The sequence below is a fragment of the Petromyzon marinus genome, chromosome 4 (genome assembly GCF_048934315.1).
Source record: "Petromyzon marinus isolate PM22_M1 ecotype Great Lakes invasive population chromosome 4, UKy_Petmar_22M1.pri1.0, whole genome shotgun sequence".
In the NCBI taxonomy this organism is placed as follows: domain Eukaryota; kingdom Metazoa; phylum Chordata; class Hyperoartia; order Petromyzontiformes; family Petromyzontidae; genus Petromyzon; species Petromyzon marinus.
In genome coordinates this window covers 11,181,749-11,199,644 of record NC_133670.1, presented here as the reverse complement: position 1 = coordinate 11,199,644, position 17,896 = coordinate 11,181,749, and the positions used below count along the sequence as shown (strand labels likewise).

The window sequence follows — 17,896 nt, the reverse complement described above, 5'->3', positions numbered from 1 at the left end:
TGTGGTCCTGCATCAACACTCCCTTAAACCAGTTTACAGCAAAGTAAATAATTCGATATTTACATACATTTTGATTTAAAGCTTTCGTGACTGCAGGGATTCATATTCTTGGTTCTTTCGGTAAAGTCATGTAGAAGGGAAACAAAAAATATAATAAAAAAATACATTTTTTCTATTTTTATGATTATTTTATTATTTTCCTTCTACGTGACTTTACCGAAAGAACCAAGAATATCGATATTTACATGTTCAGTATTCTGCAAAGCAAAGGCCACGTAGAAAATACGACTCATAACGCCATGAAAGCCCTTAAGTAGTATTTGATTCTAAGATTAATCTAACTAAAACTTTAATGTAAAGTTCTAGGTACTACTCAATATGCTTATTTTCACAAGTTATACTTCATCCCCGACGAATACCTTTTTAAGCTCATAATAATTCAGTGACGAACATGAACATTTTCACGGGTCGTGTGTATAATAGGGCTGGGAATTTACCACATTCACATGCAGTATACCTAACCACACAAAATACCATTCTGAGATCATCAATTCTAATAAATTTGCACATATTTGTAGAATAAGCAAAATGCCACGCATGGAATTTTCCCACAAAACTTTATATTCCACTAAAAAGCATGGGTAATGAATTAGCCTGGTATTTATTGAGGGGGAACACATTTCGATGAAATTTCACTGCACACTACGTTAACCCGTATGTGTATATATACCAAAGTGATCTGCGACACACAGTTGTCCCTCCTTCAATGTGCATATTAATGAAGTTACATCATCACTAAAAAAACACTAAGGAATTGGCCAAACAGACAAATTCAGGACCCCTCCTGACAAATGCCCCACATGTTCATGAACCACGCAGATGCCTCCCACCCACCGGCACTCCATTTCCACAACTGGAGTTGCCAATTGGAGCAGGAGCCTGCATTCTCCTAAACGATTTCTTTTATAGGGCTGGCCTGAAATCTACGTCAATATTCAGGCACAGCAGATATATGCACGTATGGTAAACACGAGCGCAACTCAAGCGATAACTCAAGTAAAATCATGGGAATTAAACTTTTTCTTTGCCAACTTGAGTTGTCTATCAATTGGGAGTCCTGGGCAAAAATCGGGCTCGCTCAGGTGAACTCAAATTGGCTGCCCATGCCCGCGAGCCATTCGTTTGGATGACGATATTATGATTAATATCGTCCCACTTTGAAAAGCTAACAGACGTTCATGGACATGTTTGTAGCTGATCGCTATGCGTTACGGCACTGATCAACTTCTGTGAATGACGAGATTAAAAAAACCCCATCACAAGATAGTAAATAACTTGTTTTAATACAGCAACGATTCAACAAGCACAAGGCGAGCACTCACAACTTGCCGGTTTCCACACTGCAGCAGCCTGAGGCCACGCATTTCCCGTATAGTAACAGTATAAATTGCACGCCTGTCACATTCCTCAGTAACCTAAATAACTACTGTACACATTGTATGAAACACGAAGACAAAAATTCCCCCCGTAGCCTTTAATAGGCTGTTTGGGGCAAGTGCCGTGAGCGAGTAGCACCCATGAAGGCCGGCACGGCACACGAGGGGGTGTGGGTGGCCAACACCACCACGCCCGGCCGCCTTTGTCTCCCCAGTAGCAATGTTTACACATCTCTCGGTCCGTAATTATCCAGAGTATCTCTGCTGCGTTTAACTTCCCTCGGCCATGTGCGTGAAGTGTACACCACGCATGTACGAAGACATCCCCCCGCCTTGTAGCCTTAACAAACTTGTGTGAGCAAATGCTGTTCGCGAGCACCTATTAAGGTCGGAACGGCACACGAGGGGGGTGGGTGGCCAACATCACAAGCGGCCGCCTTTGTCTCCCCCAAGCGGTGATGTTTAAATACCACACCAGGTACTCATTTGAGGCCGAGTCTACCTACGGGTGGCCTAGGACCGGTTCAGATAATCGTCACTGGTGTTGGCCATGAGCAGGAATCGAACTCGGCTGGCCGGGTCCGTAGCGCAGCGCGCTAACTGCTACACCACCGCATCCCCATACACGTGCAAAGACACATATCCCCCGTATAGCCTTAACAGACTGTTGAGCCAAGTGCTGCTAGCGAGCACCTATTAAAGTACATACACACACATTTACAGGTGCACAATTGCATGTGCCCGTACATACACAGACGAAACGCACGTGGGTGCAGACACACATACAAGTACACACGCAGAAAAGGTATTTTAGCATTTTCTCACGTCCGCGTGTACACAAACACACACGTACAAGCGCACACGCACACTCACTTCTCCAGTATACATACAACGTGCACACGTGCCAACCACCACATACTCACGTATGCACATACCGTGCATACAAACGTGGGAGCGCACGCACACACCCACCCACACGCGCGCTGTGTACACAAAGACACGTGCGTACACATGTATGCACACACACTCATAGCAGACAGAAGCTATTGCTTTCACTTACCAAGCTCAGTGAGGCTTTCATTCATAAAAACACAGCAGCCTCTCACACGCACATTCACACACGCACACGCATGCCCTCCTCCTCCCCCACCCCGTGGGCATGTCCACCCAGGGAGATGTGGAGGCAGAAATGATCATTAAAACTTAACACACATACAGTACACATACACACACGTACTCTACATGCATTCATATCGTGTGATTAGTTTACACACACCACTGATATCTAACGATCCAGGCGTACTTTTATTCTCAACAGGTGGGTTTGTTTGCACATCTCACGGTGGAACAGTGTTAAATATGTAACGAGCCAGATGTGAGAAAACTAAGGCTGAACGATTAATCGATTTCAAATCGAAATCGCAATTCGAAACAATGCGATTAGCAAATCGCAAAGGCTGCGATTTTTTGCGATTTGAAAAGTCATTACTTTCTTATTGGAATTGTTTAATTTTTATTATAACTCTATTTATTTAACTTAACAATTGTTCTGTTTGATTGTTCTATTTAAATTAAAACACTTTCATAAATACATGCTGGAAGCGATTCATATATTTTAAGTTCTCATCCTTGCATTAGAATATATAGAGCAGTTCATATTTTGATGGTATTATGTGGTAATGCTCCATCACATACTCTTTGGTTCTTTCGGTAAAGTCACGTAGGTAGAAATAAAATCAATGAAATCACGACGTTTCGATCGCAACACTCCAACGCTCCATCACATGTTTTAAAATCTATTACACAGTGACTATTGCACTGAAGCTTGACTTTTAAAAATGTGATCGCAAATCAAATCGCAATCTCAAGTCAGAAAAATCGCAATTACATCTTTCACCCAAATCGTTCAGCCCTAGAAAAACCCCCCATCACCAACAGAAACAACTTCGGCCAACACGTGGAAAGTTATTTTGAGCTGCTGGAGCCGCATAAGACTGAGTGAGACAGACGTTGTATATGCAACAAAGTCGTTGTGTGTGGTTAAATCTCGACGTAGCAATGCGTGGACTGTACTCAGATGGCTGGAAGACGTGACAGAGAATGTAGTTTCTTCTCACTTAATTGGCTTTCATTTCAGTGGGGAATCTGTAAATGGTATGCCCTCTGTAATGCACACAACGCTCGCACACGTAAGACACAAATACACGATTCTATGTGTATAACAAACGAGTGCACATACAAATGAATGTACGTGCAATGCAATTAAGTGGACATGCAAATAGTTTGGAATGAATCACTGCAGGTGGTGAACTTTATTCAACCAGGTGAGAATAACCCCTTTGAGGCTGAAAGGCTCTTTAAACAAAGGGTGGCCTGAGTGATGTATACAGAACACATGTATACAGTACATATATACATCACACATCAGATTGTAAATGTTGTGGCTTGGCTCTCCAACACATCGGTGTTGCTGTACTCGTGACGAATTGGCCACGTTCTGTTTACGTGACGACCCTTACGAGTTGGCCGTGTCGGGTGGTGGCGGGTTTTAACGACACATTTACACGATCTAACCCAAAAAAAACCCTCTATTATACGCAGATATACGTGGGAGTGATGGTCTAAAGCAGTATATTGAGAACTTTACCTGCAAACAGACAGGTCTGAATTATAATTATTATGTTTCGAGTTTTTTGTTATATTGTGCTCGTGGCACTGCCAACAAAGAGTCACCAAAAAACGTGTTTACGTCTGAATTAAAGTTACTCACTACAAGGTCAGACTGAATTAAGTTTCAATGATTGTGATACGGCACATGCTGTACATACATGCATACCAACATTTGGCAACTTCATTTAAAGCAACTGGGTGTACGCACCCATTATTATTATACCTGAGTCGACCTAGGGGAGGCCCATGACGTTGTTTAGACAATCGTCAGCGGTGTTGGCCGTGAGCGGGAATCAAACTCGCGTGTCGCCGGGGTTCGTAGCGCAGAGCGCTACCTACTACACTACTACTCCGCACACACAAATACATAACAAATATGCACAGGCACTGACACACGCGCACACACAGACGCCGCAATGCCCGGGACCACACAGGTAGTCGCAATCCGGCTGCCAAGTCGTGCGGAATGTCACTGTGTGTGTCATTGTCATTATTCTCTGCGCGACTCAATAAAACTAGTTGCCCGTGAAGGGGACGCTTTAATGCAATTAATGCGGGCGAGTGGGGAGACGTGGTTGGGGAAGGGGGGGGGGAGGAACAGGAGGAACAGGAGGAGGAGATGGAAGACGGGAGGGGACTGAAGAGGAGGAAGAGACATTCAGCAGCAGGGAAAATACAAATGAAGAGGCACACAAGGAACAGAAAGAAGAGTGGGAGAAAGTATAATAATAATTGGGAGGATGAGTAGAAGCAGCAGGGGAGAACAAGGGGGATCAGGAGAGGGGGGGGGCAGCAGGAGTGAAAGGATGAGCAAGGGAAATAGGCGAGGGGAGCAGGTGGTGCATGAGAAGGAGGAACAAGCACAGGAGTAGGAGAAAAAGATGAGAGTGTGATCAAGGGGGGCATGAGCAGGATGGGGGAAAAGCAAAGCTCAGGAGGAAGGGGGCATAAGTAACAGAGAAAGAAGGAAGAACAGGAGGGTAAGAGAAGGAACAGGAGGACGATAATAATGAGGAAGAGGGGGGAGATGGAAGCAGCAGTAGCACATGGGGCCTCGCCAGGGAAGCAACTCTCCTCTCCCAACAAAGTTCGCGACAATCCCCGGATCACGGACATTTCCGCATTCCCCGTGAACAAAACCGGAGCACACGACCTCCCCCACCCGTTCCCAAGGCTCCTCAATAATCCTGCCGGCCCCAGACCCGGCGGACCCCCATAGACTGACCCAGAGACCCGCAATGACCCCACCCACCTCAATGACCCCTAATGCCCCAAAGACCTCAACGCCAGCAAAAGAGTCCACAGCAAACACCGTGACCCAAATATTCAATAAGGGCACAGTGACCCTAAGACCCCAAGGAGCACATTGACAGAAAGTACTCTGAGAACTGGCAAACTCAAACCACCAACAATTTAAAAAGACACCCCCCCGACCCTCAAATTAACATCCCAGAATCCAGCAACTCAAACTCAAGACCCCACACGAGGCTAGGTCCGCCCACCCACCCGGCACCCCCTCCCAGCCACTCCCAGCATCGTGGTGTCCCTTCAAATCGCACACCCGGCACATAATAGGCAACAAAAAACACAACTCTACAAACACATCAACTCACACAGGATCCTCACGGTACACACCAACTCACACAAACTCGCAACACAAACTCACAGAATACACCAACTGGCACCACCTAACAATACACTTTCACAGAACTCAAAACACACCAATACACCCAGCTCATAACATTTCAACTCTAAACACACCCACAACACACATCTCACCACCGGAAAAACACTCGTAACGCAAGTGCACAGCACACTCAAAACACACCCAATAGATACATCACACAGAGGTTGATAACACACAAACTCCTCACTTCTAACATCGAGGCACCACGCTTTCCTTCACTGCTGCACTCCATTTCATCTTCACAAAAATCCACCTCGCGTCTCATACCCCTGCTACTGCTATAAAGCGAGCACACCGCTGCATTATAGACTACACAGCTGAAGTATCGACCACACCACCGCAGTACAGAACACTCCATTGAAGTATAGTGCACATACAATACAGTGCACACCACTGCTATACCAATCTACATAGTGCACACCATTGCAAGGTACTACACAGTGCACACCACTACAACACACTACACAGTGCGCACCGCTACAATAATAATTTACACTATAGACACCACTGTAAAACACTACAGTGCAAACCAATGCAATGAACTGCACACCACTGCAATAATACACGACACAGCGCACACCACTGCAATAATACACTACACAGTGCACACCACTGCAATAATACACTACACAGTGCACACCACTGCAATAATAAACTACACAGTGCACACCACTGCAATAATAGACAAGACAGTGCACACCACTGCAATAATAGACTACACAGTGCACACCACTGCATTAATAGACTACACAGCGCACACCACTGCAATAATAGACTAGACAGTGCACACCACTGCAATAATAGACTACACAGTGCACACCACTGCATTAATAGACTACACAGCGCACACCACTGCAATAATAGATTACACAGTGCACACCACTGCAATAATACACGACACAGCGCACACCACTGCAATAATACACTACACAGTGCACACCACTGCAATAATACACTACACAGTGCACACCACTGCAATAATAAACTACACAGTGCACACCACTGCAATAATACACGACACAGCGCACACCACTGCAATAATACACGGCACAGCGCACACCACTGCGATAATACACTACACAGTGCACACCACTGCAATAATAGACAAGACAGTGCACACCACTGCAATAATAGACTACACAGTGCACACCACTGCATTAATACACGACACAGCGCACACCACTGCAATAATAGACTAGACAGTGCACACCACTGCAATAATAGACTACACAGTGCACACCACTGCATTAATAGACTACACAGCGCACACCACTGCAATAATAGATTACACAGTGCACACCACTGCAATAATAGACTACTCAGTGCACACCACTGCAATAATAGACTACACAGCGCACACCACTGCAATAATAGACTACACAGTGCACACCACTGCAATAATAGACTACACAGCGCACACCACTGCAATAATAGACTACACAGTGCACACCACTGCAATAATAGACTACACAGCGCACACCACTGCAATAATAGACTACACAGTGCACACCACTGCAATAGACTACACAGTGCACACCACTGCAATAATACACGACAGTGCACACCACTGCAATAGACTACACAGTGCACACCACTGCAATAGACTACACAGTGCACACCACTGCAATAGACTACACAGTGCACACCACTGCAATAATAGACTACACAGTGCACACCACTGCATTAATACACTACACAGTGCACACCACTGCAATAATAGACTACACAGTGCACACCACTGCATTAATACACTACACAGTGCACACCACTGCAATAATAGACTACACAGTGCACACCAATGCAACTCTACACACTCACTATACCGACGCACAACCACTGCGACACTGCACGACGCAAAGCACCACACACTCCTGTTGCATATCGTTCACTGCACGCACGGTGCACCAATTCGGAATAACAATATGTATTTATACTGGGGGCAATCCGATGAGCCATGAAGCTCCTTTTTTCACAGCTCGGGTTGTCAAATGACATCCGCTGAACCGGTAACAGTTTGCAGTATATGGGTTACCGGTTTCAAAAAGTCAGGAACCGGTAACCGTTATCAGTCATGAATTCGCCAATTGACGAGCACGAGCACACTAAGGGCGGCCTAAGTCACTGCGTTGGTACAATTTAGTCCTCGAATCTCGGTGAGCAGGTAACGGGTGCAATCATTGACGCCACTGCAGGCGGGAAAAGCCTCCACTGGAGTGAACTAGAGGGGGTATTTTGGTCTACTCTTCCACACCGACGCCAGACGTATTGGCAGAGGTGGGAGTACACAGACTTTACCCCACCACACACGAACTACTGATTGACTGATTGTTGAACCAAATTATACTGCTGGACGGAGGAGGAGGGGTGGTGGGCAGAGGTTGATTTATGAAACTTTCTCAATTGCTTCAACTGCCGCGCCGGGAAATGGAACTGAATCAGCGAACCACGTCTGGATTTCAAGGGCAAGCGCGCAAACCATTCCACCATTGCGGCAGGCTGCCTTCGTTTATCAGTTTAAAAACAAGGTAAACATCTTGGGCTTATCGCTTGACGTGTCTACATGTGCGGCAAACCGGTAACCGTTTCCCACGTGTTTCTTTTTTACAAACCGTTTTTTTATATACCGGTAATGTAAAAAAAAATATATCACGATTTCAAACCCACGTTTATGTTCATGTACAGTAACAGAATCAAGTGACCGTAACGAAATAAGCAGGCATTAAGTTTAACACGGTGGCGGGATTTTGCACCCAACCCAACCCACCAACCCCGATAGAACTCGCGGTGTTGCACGGCGCAATGCCGACGGTGGGGCGCACGTGGTGGGCTCCATGCCCACCGCGGGGGTCCCAACGCTGCCCAACGCGGGGGTCCCAACTCTGGCCACCGCGGGGGTCCCAACGCTGCCCAACGCGGGGGTCCCAACGCTGGCCACCACGGGGGTCCCAACGCTGCCCACCGCGGGGGTCCCAACGCTGGCGACCGCGGGGTCCCAACGCTGCCCACCGCGGGGGTCCCAACTCTGCCCACCGCGGGGGTCCCGACGATGTCCACCGCGGGGGTCCCGACGATGTCCACCGCGGGGGTCCCGACGATGTCCACCGCGGAGGTCCCGACGATGTCCACCGCGGGGGTCCCGACGATGTCCACCGCAGGGGTCCCAACTCTGCCCACCACGGGGGTCCCAACGCTGGCGACCGCGGGGTCCCAACGCTGCCCACCGCAGGGGTCCCAACTCTGCCCACCACGGGGGTCCCAACGCTGCCCACCGCGGGGGTCCCAACGCTGCCCACCGCGTGTTTCCACTGCAAACGTGAAGTCGGCCTTTTGCCTCGTGCTCTCTCCGTACTATATACCACCACCACCAGCAGCAGCACTTGCGCTGTGCGATTTGTACGCGTTAACCCGCCGTTTATGAAACAGCTGCTGGATCAGCGGTGTAAGATCGCTTCTCCCTGCACCTCGCCCACGTTGATCCAACAACTCGGCTGGCGGCGAGCTCGTGTCGCGCGGTGCGCTTACTGCTGATCAATAACTGCGGTGTGGACTGCTGCAAGTACTGTACACGGGATGACTATGGACTACTGCTGCTGCTGATGGTGACGATCCTACTGGGAATATGACCATTGTGATGATGGTTCTGGTGCGTTGTGCTGCTGATGATGACGACGACGGTGCTGGGGTGATGATGTGTTGGTGCCGCTGATTTATTTGGGGAATATGACGGTGACGCTGCTGGTGTTGGCTGGTTGTGTTGCTGCTGCTGATGACGCTGGTGCTCGGAGGTGGTGGATGATGAGGTGGTGGATGATGAGGAGGTGCGTGTCGCACTCACCGGCTCTAGGCGCGCGCTCGCACCGCCACGTGCACTCGCATGGTCGGCGTCTGGGGGGGGGTCCCCCACAGCGAGGTCTCTCCCGTGCCCTTCCTCCGGCGCTCTCCCTGCTCCTCTCCCGTCCTCCGCCCCCCTCGTCGCTCTCCTCTCTCTGACCCTCTCACCTCGTCTCTCCCTCACCTCGTCTCGCTCCTCCCTCTCTCGCTGCCTCCTCTCTCTCTCTGTGTGTCTCTCTCTCGCGCGCTCTCCGCGGCCACGCGCTGCGAGCCGCACTGCCTCCTGGGTGCGCGCAGCAAGCGCGAGTCACTCGGCCGGCCCCGCCTGCAGACAGCCCCCTCCAATCTACACCCCCCACACAATACTCGCCACTCTATACCCCCACTCTATACACCCCCCCCCAACTCTACGCCCCCCCAACTCTAAGCCCCCCAACTCTACGCCCCCAACTCTAAGCCTCTACTTTATATTCCCACTATACCCCCTTCTCTACCCAATCCCCCCTCATCGCCATATACGTTTTACCCCCCTCTCTATACCCTACACCCTACAACCCCACTCGATATTCCCCCACTCTATACCCCCCTACTCTATACCCACTCTATGCTACCCCTACTCTACACCCCTCTACTCTATACCACCCTCCTCTTTACTCCCCACTCTATATCCTCCACCCCCCGCAACTCTATAACCCTCCACTCTACTCAATACCCACACTAAAGTTTCTACCCCCCCTCCCACTCTATACCCCTCTAATCCACAGTAATGTCTCCAAACTATAGGACGTATCTTTTCTAGCCCCCTACATTCCATACCGTGCCTTTATCCCCTCTACTATCCCCTCTTCTGCCTTTCCCATTCAGAGGGACTACACTGCCTGTTTAACCCCTCCTATTGGGCCCCTGAGTTCCCCAAACCAGCCTGTCACCCTCTCAGTCACCATATACCCCCTAATCTAATGGCCTAGTGCCCCCCTTTTCCCTACCCCTGTCCTATGTTGTCTTTAGTGCCCCAGGGACCCCTAATAACTTTACCTACCTACTCCAGGTCAAGCGCCAGGATCCCTCTGTCTCCAAGAACTGTTTACATTAATTAACATACAAAATGTTATTGGTCAACCATCCCAATGCTGAAAAAAATCAATTTAAATTACTGAGTTGTGTTTACACAAAGTAACATCTCCCACCATTGCGAAAACTTGGCAGGACCCTCCTGAAGAAGTCTTGAAACCCGGTTGAAGCTTTTGTGGATAAACAAACGATGTTAAAGTAAATCACTCAAAGGGAATAAAGTGGAGATTGTGTTTGTGGGTCAAATGTTATTCCAAATTTTACAGATGTCGAAAATGTACTCTGCTAGTCCCTACCACAGCACACTAACCAGTAAAATAGTATAATAGTTCAAATACTATTAATGCACCGGACAAGCTTTAAAATAACTTTCAAGTCTACAATGACCTATATTCCAACATATATTTATCACGAATAAAATGTTGCTGACATTGCATAGGACGACAGTTGTCAGTTGAGCTGGCAGTTGGCCGGGCGGTTTTGTTATTTTAATTATAATTTGCCACAGCTATCATCAGCGGCAAGTTATATTTGAAATCGTTCCCGATTCAACCCACCCCCCACCCCCTCACTTCACCAACCCACAATGACCACAATGAACCATGTGGTCAAGTATGGTCAAAGTAACCCCCCACGACTGATACGGCGTGAGCAGAGACCTTCAGCTGCGAGGTTGACAAAGGGGCTTGTTGTAAATCATTATGATCTGTATTAGTATCCACCCATCAGCGCCACTTGTCGACCGATTGGTACAACACCAAATTATGTTTGAATCAAGGTTAGCCTTTACAATGTTGAGGAAATACGAGCCCAGGTAACCCTGTTAGACTTGGCATAGAACAGCGGTCCTGACGCCTCAATGGGGACAAGAAGCCACGCGTTTGGAAGTTTTTAATGATAAGCAAAGTATTTTCTCCCGGTTTATTGACATCACCTCGAAAGTATGCTTTGATTTGTTTTAGTTTGATTGGACGTGGAAGGCATTATATAATTACAGCTGTTAAATTAGTTGCAATACTTTGCACGTTTTTTTACGGGCAAAATCCGACTTGTGCGGATAGTTATGCGGCAAGCCACGAGTTTGGGTATGTACACCAAAGTCTCATGAATGAACAGCCTCGAACAAGTAAATTTAGCATTTTATGAACGCGGAAAGAGCCCACTTTTTTGTTTACCAAAATAAATCAGCAGACAAATATGTCTCCTTCATATTTCCGTCTCCCCACATTAAAATGTTAAGTATTTTTTTTACTCAACCCATCGGCCCCACGGCTTTCTGGGAGGGCATCATTTCAGCAGCATTGATTAAAAACATTGAACAGTGTTTTATGAGCAAAGTCAAGCCTGCTTGAACCAAATATCTGAGAGAGAGGTGCCCTTTCCGAAACGTCTGGCAGTTCACCAGCATTAATTGAAAAGCAGGCTTGACTGGGAATGAGACGCTGTATGTCAAAACCGGCTCAAAGTTGGTTGTATTGAACCATTGCTGTTGAAATTGTATTACGGTACTTTCAGAAGGCGTTGTGGTTGACATTCAGTGTAAAAAGTCGTATTTTTACGTGGAGGGACAGATATTTGAAATAAATGTATCATTGTCTGCTGATTTATTTTGTTGCATACACTTGGGCACCTATCTGGCAGGGGGCCCAGGAATGCATTGCCACAATGGCAAGTGTTCCAGTAAACATGTTATGATTTAATTCTCATCAGGCCCCATGGTGTTCAGTGCAATCTCCAAACCATCATGAACTCTATCCCTCTCTGGTCTCTCTATTTACATACTATGAAGAAGATAAAATGCCCGAAACGTCGCCTATTATATATTTGTTCTCTTTTAAAGGTCAAACGCACACAGAGTGTTGTTATTGACGTGTTGAGAGTTTATTTTACACCAACATGGGAGGGGGGCGTGGCCTAGTGGGGCAGGGAGCGTGGCCTCTTTGGGTGGGGGGCGTGGTCTAGCGGGGGGGCGGTGCCGGTGTCGCCACGGCAACGAGCAAACAGGAAGACGCCGTGGTGATCAGCAAGGAAGGTCTCTCTAGATTTTGATTTAAAGCTTTCGTGACTGCAGAGATTCATATTCTTGGTTCTTTCGGTAAAGTCATAATAAAAAAAACTAATAATGTTATCATTCTTATTTTATTGTTTCCCTTCTACGTGACTTCACCGAAAGAACCAAGAATATGAAGGTCTATCTCTCTCTCTGTCGTTTATCACATTTAAGCGCATTAACATTTGGTCATACGTAACCGCACTCTTTTGTAAAATGTCAGATATTTTACATGTATATATTTTTGTGTTTCGCACACGCGATATCGGCGTTAGCTCGGTGGACACGCGGCTGGCCGGACGCTTCGGTCTGTGGGTGGTCTTCCTTATCCGGCGGGGACCGTTTAACTTGGAGAGAGGGAAAACAATCGCTTTGTTCAAATGCGCTGCCTGGAGCATATATCAATGCGAACGTAAATTACTCAATTGGGATTATACATCGCAATCACCCCCCCCCCCCCACACTCATCCCCTACTGACAGACTAATGCCCATAATAAAGGTTTTTGGGGTAGATCGCGTTTTTTATAAATGTGTCGTAACCCTCCACCACCCGACACGGCCAATAAGCAAAAAAGTGTCACGTTGACAAAAGACAAATCAATTTTGATTTAAAGCTTTCGTGACTGCAGGGATTCATATTCTTGGTTCTTTCGGTAAAGTCACGTAGAAGGGAAACAATAAAAAATATATAAAACAATGAAATTAAAATGTTCTTGCTGTGGTTTTCACACCTGATGATGATTGCTTGTGTTGCAGTCGAAACGTCGTGAGAATTTGATTGTTTTATATTTTTTATTATTTTATTTTATTGTTTCTGTTCTACGTGACTTTACCGAAAGAACCAAGAATATAAAAGACAAATAGTTCACTACTTTAGCCCACCGGTGTGTTGAAGAGTGAATCCACAACATTTACAGTTTGAATACGACGTTTCGCTGGTAATTACATCCAGCATCATCGGGCAATTTGCCAGAATAGTGAATCCCTCTCCACTTGCTCCCGATCTTAAATAGAGCAGCAGCAGGGTCATCATTTAACTCATTCAGGTGCAGTGATTTGAGGCGGAGGGGGGTATTGTAATTATGTAATCGATTGGTAATCAGTCAATGGTTATGATTAGTAATGAGTTGTAGATTAGTAATTAGTTGTAATGTGTGTTATTGTGATTATATGCTACGTTGGAAATCAGTTAATTAGTATGTATTTCCCTATAAGGAATTGTAATATGTATTATTTAATAATACGCTTCCAAGCCGCACTAAGCCTGCAGCTATCAGAGCGATTAAAGTTATTTCTATTTCTCTCAATTTCAATGGATTCTCTAATTAGTCTTTGCCAGTAATAATTCGTTTTACACAACACTTCAACGTTATCAAAATCAATTAAGTGTCCTTGTTAACAAGCATGTTCTGCCACTGCCGACAGTTGTGTTTGAGATAATTTAATATTTATTTGGTGTTCTTTTAGTCTTATCCTGATGTTACGTCCCGTCTGTCCAATATAGCATCTGCCACATAAACAATTAATCCGATATACACACGCCTACGTGTTAAAGAGACTAATGCCCGTTCGCAGGATAGGTGTCGAGCCACATTGTGCCGCACAGGGGACAGCTGCCATGGGGGGGGGGGGGGGGGGGTGGGCGGGGGCCTTTAAATCTGTGAAACAGAGCTTCATAGCTCATCGGATTTCTCCAGTATGAATAAATATTCTGATTTAAATGTGTTGAGATGAGATGTGACGTGCGCTGAGACCGCCCGGTGTATAGGGCGCTATATTAAAAGCAAATAATTAGTATTGTAACATGCTTACCCGCCCCTACTGGGCATCTGTGAAAAATAGCTTTATATCTCATTGGATTCCTCAAGTTTCAGTAAACGTGACCCCCATGACCTCCACGACCTCCACATGTGTTTCCTTCGAGCAGTCGTTACGAGCTTGGAACAGTGGGGTTTGCTTTTACAGACAATTGTATTTCATACGGACAGAGTTGAATGCCATTTAACGGGAAGTGTGGACGGTCAATTAAATAAAGTGAGAGACCAAAACCCAAACCACGTACAATATGAAGACCAAGCCAAATGGAACAGTATTGTGCCACCCATAAAAAAAATCCTTCAACATACTATCCAACACCCGAGCATTATTAAACATACATTTACTGACATTACTACCAAACGCAGTGCAGCAAACTGAGGGCTTTTAAAAGGTTACTTTCATTGCCAAGGGAGAGGCTACAGGGCAGATAAAAAAAGGAGATACACTTAATAGAAAGGGAGAGGCTACAGGGCAGAGACGAAAAGGAGAGACACTTCATAGAAAGATAGCTATAGACCGATGTGAAGGGGAAGGTCTTGAGTCTGGAGTTCAAAAGGGGAAGTGTGGAGGACCAAGGGGAAGGGAGTTCCAGACTACAAGCACAGCAGAGGAGGAGTAACTGCCCATTGAACAGAGGGTATTTAGTGTTTCACAACTTCTAGATAGAAGCCACTGTGAGGGGCGTTCTGCCTGTTGATGGTGTGGATTTCACTCTTTACCATACATTTTGCGTCCGAGTTAGAGGCCTAAGTACAAATTGCATATTCATCATACAATTCAGTCATCACTGCTGCATGACGGCTTCCCCAAGCTGCCGTTATTTATGATCCTGCAAAGCAATGGCAGAGCCAGAATTTTCAGGTGGGGGGGCAACCCCTCCAGCAATGAAAAATGATAGAGGAGTTGTTAGTAAGTAAAGAGTTGTTATTAAGTAAGGACTTGTCCCTTGCTTTTTATTCTACGCGTGTGCGGCGATGACGCAGCCATCGATCGAGGGTCGAATTCGAACCGCGTTGTGTGATCGGCATCGCGCTCGCTGAAGGTGAATGCCTACAGGGAAGTTGTGTACTGTATACACAACTGCGCACAATTCTGAGTCACTTATAACTGCTTTGCCGTTACTTATTGCAAATTATCGACTCAGACGATTTTCCTATCATCTCATAATAATATGCTACACAATGGCAATGGGGGTCACAAAATACTAATAAACCCCAATAATCCGATCGAAATTAGGGATTTAGATCGGATCATTGGGGGGGCACGTGCCATCCCACCCCCCACTGGCTCCGCCAGTGCTGCAAAGAGTTGTAATAATTATCTAAGTACCTGCACATGAGCTGATTTCATCACTCTGTATCCTTGATCGACGTCAACTAGGACACATTCCAATCCTTGTCTGTCACTCCATCACTATTCTCGACCATCGGTCATCATCCCTCCTCGCGACGTGTCCTGCCCAAGCCCACTTGAACTACTTTACCATATATATTTAACTGATATTTCTCTTTCTTCCCTCGGTGTAAATCCAAGCATGCCTCTCTCCATGCTTCTTTTTTGCACACTGTTCAGATTTTGTTCTTCGTTTATGACCATGGCTATGTTTCTAGTCATACCGACGATGTATTTGTATACTTCAGGGATAACAGCTGATGCTGGGCCCCTTGAGCTGCTTGCAAGCAGAGTGAAGGTGAGGAGAAGGGATGTCTCGCAGTGTGCGGTGGCGACGTGAGGCGAGCGACCTCGTGAGTTGGAGCCAAGACCAGGCCCTGAACACCACCATGTACATCCTGCGCCAGTTTGGACCCACCGGCTTCATGCTGCAGGAGGAGGGGCAGCGTAGCACTGTCAAGGTAAACTGTGGCATGTGTCATTATGCTTCGTTAATACACTTCTCATTTTCTCTAGCCCCCCTCCCTGTCGCTAGTCTTAGAAGTAATTTATGGAAGGAAGATATCACCCAAAAAACTGCGTGCTTACCTTGTAGATAGTGTAATGTATTATAGGCTGTCTGCCATGAATTTGAAGCTCCGTTAATGATTTTAAAAAAATCATGTTATGATTCAACACAGCATTTCGGGACTATGCTGATGTAACCGTGTTGTTCTTTCCATAACGTGTATTAGGTCAACACAGGGACATTACCATAGCGCTATGATGGAGTGCCTGACGTTGATTTTAAATTATCACTGTTTTAATTGTTCGTGCAGTTGCAAACTCAAGTAAAAGAGCCTCCATGCATAAACGAGCAATAGGGTGGCACATTTCTGTTGGCGCTCCTTAGCCAGTGATGGAAATTCTACATTTCCATAGGTGAAGCTAGTCTCTCTCTAGGACAATGATGTTGACTTCCTACAAAGTGGTACTTATTTATAGAGCATGTAGGGATGAGGGGTTGAGTCAATTCCAAACCAGGATTTGGAGATTAGTGCTCTGCCACAGTGCTATCTGGCTATTTAAAACAGATAACAAAATAATGCTGGTTTAAGTGTTCATATTTCTAATATATTCTTCATGCAGTTTGAGATAAAATATGACTCGTCATCACCACATTAGCAGTAATATAATCATAAATAACATCAGCAACAGCAGCTATAGTAGCATAATTAAAATAAACCAAGATTTCTACAGAAAATTACTACTGGATTTGTTTTAAAAACACATTTGCTCGAACACGTAACATCCTATTCACTATGAAAACAGAGGTTTTTGATTAACACCGTTTACAGGAAGAATGTTCCATATCTAGAAGTAACGGTAGAAATCATAATCTTAACTTCTTAAGGAGTACAAAATGCGAATTTTTTGACGTGTGATATCCTTACTTTGTTAACTGTTTAACCTTAAATATCTAGGTTCTGCTAGGGGACCCACACCACTGCAGCTGCCAGACATTTTGTAAAGAGAAGGACTTGTGCAAGCACATTTGCTGGTTGGTTTGCTTCCTGTACTTTATAACTAATGGTTTCACATTGTCATAGCATTAAACGCAAGATGTAATCGACAAAGCATAAGGTAACATCAATAACTTTATTTGGGAGATTATTTTGACAAGTACAGCGTTCATTTTTCCTCACATCTCACACCTTCAAACACGTAAAATTGTATCACTTTTGTCTTCTAATGACACTTCATGCTGTGTTGCATCTTAAACATGAGTTCACAGCATCTTTAGATGCTTACGTATTGGACGCTATAAAATCTATTCATTATTTCTGGTATTATTTACCCAAGTCACTCTTGCAATTGAGACTGTCTGGGTTTCTTGATTTCTTACCTGGTTCAACAAAATAAACTTGAAACTAGATTTACAACAACTATGATGTGTAAAA

The 17,896-nt window shown here is 45.7% G+C and overlaps 2 protein-coding genes across 6 annotated transcripts in view; one reads left to right on the top strand and one right to left on the bottom strand.

The window, feature by feature from the left end:
- The window catches only part of LOC116938731 (cyclin-dependent kinase 6-like), a 54,655-nt gene extending 44,717 nt beyond the window's left edge, over positions 1-9,938 (bottom strand). The window contains exon 1 of the mRNA XM_032946267.2: positions 9,629-9,938. The gene's annotated coding sequence lies outside the window, so the exon portion shown is untranslated. The remainder of the gene's footprint in view (positions 1-9,628) is intronic.
- The window catches only part of ZSWIM2 (zinc finger SWIM-type containing 2), a 29,709-nt gene continuing 20,780 nt past the window's right edge, over positions 8,968-17,896 (top strand). For 2 of the 5 annotated variants that reach the window (XM_032946271.2, XM_032946268.2), the window contains exons 1-3: positions 12,647-12,727; positions 16,205-16,417; positions 17,420-17,496. In XM_032946271.2, coding sequence (XP_032802162.2) covers positions 16,268-16,417; positions 17,420-17,496 — 227 coding nt within the window. In that variant the 5' untranslated portion in view covers positions 12,647-12,727; positions 16,205-16,267. The other 3 variants (XM_076056223.1, XM_032946269.2, XM_032946272.2) reach the window with 3 other exon arrangements.